A 6,000-nucleotide genomic window follows, 5' to 3' on the forward strand; every position below is an offset into this window, starting at 1 on the left:
TTTAATGTTTTTACCTCCTACTTCATGTCTTTGTTTAATTCTGGAATAATGATGGTCCTTATACATCAGTGGGATACAGATTTCAATAAGTCAGAGCTTTTGACAATCATATTCACTGTTGTTTCCCTAGTACCTAGAATTGAGAGCAGACATTGGACTGGGAGACCAGGTAGGAAGCTGTTTCGTAAAGTTGGCAAGTGATGATGATGCTGCAGCTTGGACCAGGATAGTTGTAGTGGAAGTGCTGAGAGGTAGTCAGATAATGAATATATCGTGAATGTAGATAGAAAAGATTTTGATAATAGATTGTTTTTAAGGCGCAAGAGAAAGAGAGGAGTCAGAGATTTTTTTTTTTTTTTTTTGGCCTGAACTGTTAAGATGATAGTTTCCACTGAGTGAGTAGACATCTGGTCCTATGACTCTGGGATTGAAGCAGAGATGCTAAATTGAGATGTAAATCAAGGGAACTTTGTGTGTATACATTACAGTCAAACCATCATATTGGGTATAATGACAAAAGGAGTGACCATATGTAGGAAAAAGAAAAGTTTCAGTTGAAAGCTAGAACATTCCTGGCAAAGGAGACCGTGTCAAACCACACTCACATATCTAATAAAATGAGGAATGAGAACTGGATGTGGGGTTCAGGCACATGGAGATCACCATTGATGTTCACAAGGAGAGCTAAGGCGAAGTGGGTTTGGGTGAAAACCCAGTTAAATTGGTTTTGGAGAGAATCAGTGGAGATGAATTGAATATGATAAATGCATTGCACTTTCAAGGAATTTTGCCATAAAAAAGAGAGTTTGGCAGTAACCAATGAGGGAAGGAAGTGGAGTTATGAAAATTTTAGTATGGTAGGAGCTATTCACAAATAATGATTATGCTGAGTTTAAGAGACTATGTATTTCCACTCATGAAATTTTTGATGTTATTCAATTTTATTAATAGATTTGATGAATAATGGCATACATACCTGTGTATGTGTGTGTTTGTGTGTACATATATACGTGAGTGATGGCACACATATATGTGTGTTTATGTAGCCTTAAACTTGGTAAAAACAGCTTCATCTCTAGAAGGAGCTCACTGGGTTGCTAAAGGCCAGGGCTTTTGAGTTAGAGTGGGATAAAAGTGCTGGACCTGCTACTAAATAAACACTAATGTGAGAATACTTAATTTCCCTCCTCCATTGGGGTACTGTTTGGGGTACTGTTTATGCTTCAAGTCTTCTTAGCATTTTATCTGCCACTTAATTCTCAAGAAATTCTTTTAACACCGGTGGTATCATCACATCCACTTCACAGGTAGAAAACTGAGAGGCAGAAAGATAAATTTTTCTCAGTCATATGGGTCCCATGGGGGCAAGGCTGGCTCTGACTTTATGTTTCATTATTATTCTACAGTTGTATTTGCTTGGCCTTTACGTTTAAAAGTATTCTATAGCTAGTATATGGGGCCCTAAAAATTTAACAACATGCTTATATGTTGCTTCAAGGAAAAAGTCACCACATTTAATTTTTCCAGCCCAATATACGTTAATTCAAGAGGCTTCAGTAAGAGTTGAAGCATAACCAGCATGATTCATAACTTTTGTCGAATCGAAGTGTGTAAAGTTCAGACAATGTAGTCTTGTGATAGTAGGAAGCAATCTAACGTATGAATAACCTTTTATTAATATTTGTTCAGTAAGTCATACTGCAGATAAATAATCAAAGTCAGATTTCTTGGATGGAAGTTTTTCTCTCAGGAACACCTTTCGATAGGAAAATCCTGCTTTAAAATAATCTTGCCTAATCAACAGCTTCTGCTCCTCTGGGAGGTCTTCTCAGCTCACAATCACTGTGGATGGGATGCCCTGAATCTGTTGGATTTATGAGGCCTCTTCCTGCTTCACATGTACTTCACTGCTAAGTACCAGTCCACATTCGTTTGGCTAAAGGCAGACTATCATGTTACGCACACTAGAAATGGCCTAAATTGCTGTTGTTTGGCTTTGACGCTCTTTGGGGAGCCATTCTAGGGACAGATTTATGAGGAAGAGCCATCCTTTGCCATCTTTGTAAATTTACTGCTGCTAATTTTCTACCTCTTAACTGGGTTCCCAAAGGACCCACTTTTTGCTTTGAAACACGAAGTCTGTAATTATGTAGGATGATCACCATTTGGTATTTTTTTTTACCTTTATCTTTTGTGTGTGTTAGAAATAGTTTTGGAATTAGTATCGTGCATCACCTCTTCCTGGTGTTTCACTTGGAGGAAAGTATAAGCCTCAGTATATTCGGGTGGAAAATAGGAATACTCTCCTTGAAGGTTGTGAAGACGGAAAATAATGTACTGCAGCAGTACATTATTTGTACTGTACTTGGCTTTCCACTGAACAGAATATCTGGTGTTTCCAAAAAAAGTTTTAAAACTTTTGCATGTCAAAGAGTATTTTCGTGAAAAGATTTTCTGTGACTGTTAAATTAGACAAGGTATGCAAAGCTCCTGGTGTATAGTAGAGATTCAGATAATTTTAACAACTGTTTCTCTACGTTAGGTATTATACATAATGTTAATTCAGATTGGACGATGGTATCAATACGTAATATTGCTTGTAATACTTCTACAATTAATATTTTTCTATCAATCAATAAATGTGGTTGAAATAGGAAAGTTGTCAAAAGGATTGGAAAAAGAATAGGAGTAAAGTTTACTTTGAGTCAAAAAGGAAGAATATAATCAAATAAATCCAAAGTAAATAAAATTCTACTATATAGAAAAGGGGATCAACTAATGACAAAACAGAACAAAAACAGCCAACAATTTCAGATATCTTCCTAGAAGAATCAGACCAATATATTTGGACGAGGCAGTATATTATGGTGACTAAAAGCTCAAATGACATGGGGGTACTGGGTTTGGATCCTGGGTTTTGGCAGATATATACATATATTAGCACTCCTCAGTGCGATTTCCCTCAATGTAGGAGGGATATTATAATAACATCTTCCTAAAAGGTCATTTGTATCTGACTAATTAATAAAACAATTTCAGACTTTCCATAATCATTTAATTAAATCTTGCTTTCAGTAGGCAGCCTTTTGGTCAAGCACATAGGTAAAATACACTCATTGCATTAAAGGTAAATTTACCTTCTTAATGTGACTAACCCACTTAAACTAGCCTTAATCATTAAGGGTTATCTACATCCATAATTTTATAAAGTAATTTTAAAGGATCACATATGATTATTTCTTTCAGATGTGCAACTACTTTTCTATGAATCTTGTCTCTTGCTTGACTTATATTTCAATTTTCTCTATTTTTAAGTTGATACTAATGAGTTACCTCAGTGCCTCTCAAAAATGATCACATATTTATATCAAGCATTTAAGTTCAGATGTCAAATATTGAATAGAAACGGCTCAGTAGAGGACCTAAGAGCAACCAATCAACAATCATCCACAGTATAAAATGAGTTTTTCTGCTTTATTGCCTGGAAAAGCTTGTCTTTTGCCTGAGAACACCAGACTCAAACAGCGATTAAACAGATGAATTTAACCTCAACTATTGCCAAATTCTAATCACGTGGGTCACATATCTCAAGATAATAAAAAATCACCTTAAAATATAATGACATTGATTATGTAAAACCATTTTATTATCAAAACGTGCTGAGATAATACATAAAACCTAACATTTATCTCTTAAATGATCAAAAATACTTAAAATGAATATTTAAGCATGCTCAAATCAAACTCTTTAGTCTCGGATATCCTTTATCTGCTCTAGAACCCTAAGCCATTGTTGCATTTCTTTAAAATCTTATCATCTTCATAACTTTTAATATTCCCTGAAATATAGCTTATATACCCTTCCTTTGATAAATTGGCATACATGGCATATAGAATATAATATTATTTCCAAATAATTATATTTTAATGACTATAAAGTGAGAGAACAGTAGCTTTTTACAAATTAAATCATTTGTAAAATCATTTACCATGCTGGTCTAAATTACCTCCTGACTTTTATTTCTTTGTAGTGAAGTGTAACTGCTGCACAATTAATAAAACTGTAATGATAAGTTTCAACTGCCTGTGAGATCCTAGAATCTCAAGATGAGATTAAGCGTAAGGCAACAGTGATGAAAAGTGGACTCATTTTAGATCCTTATTCAATATTTAATTTGAAAAGCAAAATAAATGAAATTTCTCAAAAATTAATACTTTTTAAATAAGTAAATAAAATTATTTTTTTTGCCAAAGTTTAACCAAATAATTATGCTGTGATTTTTTTGCATAAAACTTTTTGCAGTAAAACTAATAAGTTTCCTGATAACATTTTTTTATTATATAGATTTAAAAAATTGTCGTCAACACAGAACACAGTTACATATAATTTCTAAGACCATGCATAATGGGTATCTTTTAAAAATGTACATTTAGACAACTGAGTGCCTATGTCAGCCCTTCAAAAGTTCGTGGACTTTAACAGTTGGATCAAAATGATTCAGACGAGAAAAAAATACTAAACTGAGTTATGCCTTGCCTTAATTCAACAGCTAATCATTAAAAAATAAACTATTTTCTGTAGAGAACATAGATTTAAAATAAAAATTAACAATCACATTTATTTTTAGTTTCTTATAGAAATACATATGGGGAAATATAACTTCTGTGAGAAATCAAAGAGAGGTCACTTATGAAAGTAACGGCATCTAAATTCCCTTTACGGAATAATAAATTCAAAAATAGCATAGGTTTGAGATTTAATAATATTAACTTTATTTAATAGCCATGTTGAACACCTACTAATTAAAAATTTAATGAAAGTGAACTAAAATGTCAATATTTTCTGGTGAAAACGTCAAGTACTACACTGAAATGTTATAAATAAGGTTCAAATCTCAAAAGACTGGAAACGTTTTATAGAAGCAGCCATTATACTTACGTAGTCTCCGCAGAACATTTTGATGATTGAGGTTAACTTCAGAGTAAAACAAAAGAGTTTTAGTAGGTGATCAGTTGCATAGGCTTGTCTTCCTATGGAGCCACAGAATCGAGGTTCAGGGTTCAAATTTATATGTCTACTGCTCACCCCAGTCTCTCAGGAAAGAAACTATAGGGTCAATTCATGTCTCAAGATACAGTATTTACCCTGAGTTATCAGTCATAGGTGACCAGGTAGGAATATTGCACAAAATAAATAAAACCCCTGGTCCGGTGTTGATTTAAGGAACATACATTAGCCAACCAATGAAAGACGTGTAATCTTTAGAAAAAGCAGATGACTTATGGAAAGGCAAGTTGATTAGTCACAAAGTTAATGATTTATTTTCTGCTTTACCATTTTTAGATAATCTTCCAGGTACTCTGGCCCCTAGCTTCATGTTTCAAATTGCTAAGTTCTATGTGCATCTATATTATTAAGTATTTTTAACTACCGTGTATCTGGTCATAAATTAAAAAATATATATATATTTAGGTCAGAATTGAATACCCAGGAATGAGTCTTTGGAGAAACTATAAATTCATTATCATTTTCAGACTTCATATATATTTTCATTTTACTATTTAATTTTACTACATTTTAAGGAAATAGTTTTAAAAATACCTTCAAATTCTAATGAATTGTTAGGAAATATCTGTCTCCTAAGTTTCACACATTATTCCAGATATCAAATAAACATGTATTATATCATTCTACTGCCATTTATTGAACAGCACAGAATTCATTTAGTCTATAAAATTTTTAAAAAATTTTGAAAGTGAATTACAGGTAAAAAATTTTTCATTGAAAGAACATAAAATTTAAAAAAAGGAAAGAACATAAAATTACAATAAGTATCAGTGGATCAGCTTCCATAACTACTTTGCTCAAAATCAGTCTACTGTTAAAATATGGATGAAAATCATTAAGCAAGATAATGCAGTGTTTACTATGAGCAGAAAAATATATCTGCACATTCAATTCATAAGATTCTGATTAATTTAATAATATACTTGGTACCAT

At 32.8% G+C, this 6,000-nt stretch overlaps 1 protein-coding gene across 2 annotated transcripts in view; it reads right to left on the reverse strand.

Annotated features, from left to right (window-relative positions):
- The window catches only part of ANXA10 (annexin A10), a 100,756-nt gene extending 95,631 nt beyond the window's left edge, over positions 1 to 5,125 (reverse strand). For both annotated transcript variants that reach the window (XM_041738629.1, XM_041738628.1), the window contains exon 1: positions 4,939 to 5,125. In XM_041738629.1, coding sequence (XP_041594563.1) covers positions 4,939 to 4,956 — 18 coding nt within the window. In that variant the 5' untranslated portion in view covers positions 4,957 to 5,125. The remainder of the gene's footprint in view (positions 1 to 4,938) is intronic.
- Positions 5,126 to 6,000: the final 875 nt, after the last annotated feature.

This window comes from Vulpes lagopus, chromosome 23, assembly GCF_018345385.1.
Source record: "Vulpes lagopus strain Blue_001 chromosome 23, ASM1834538v1, whole genome shotgun sequence".
NCBI classification, from domain to species: domain Eukaryota; kingdom Metazoa; phylum Chordata; class Mammalia; order Carnivora; family Canidae; genus Vulpes; species Vulpes lagopus.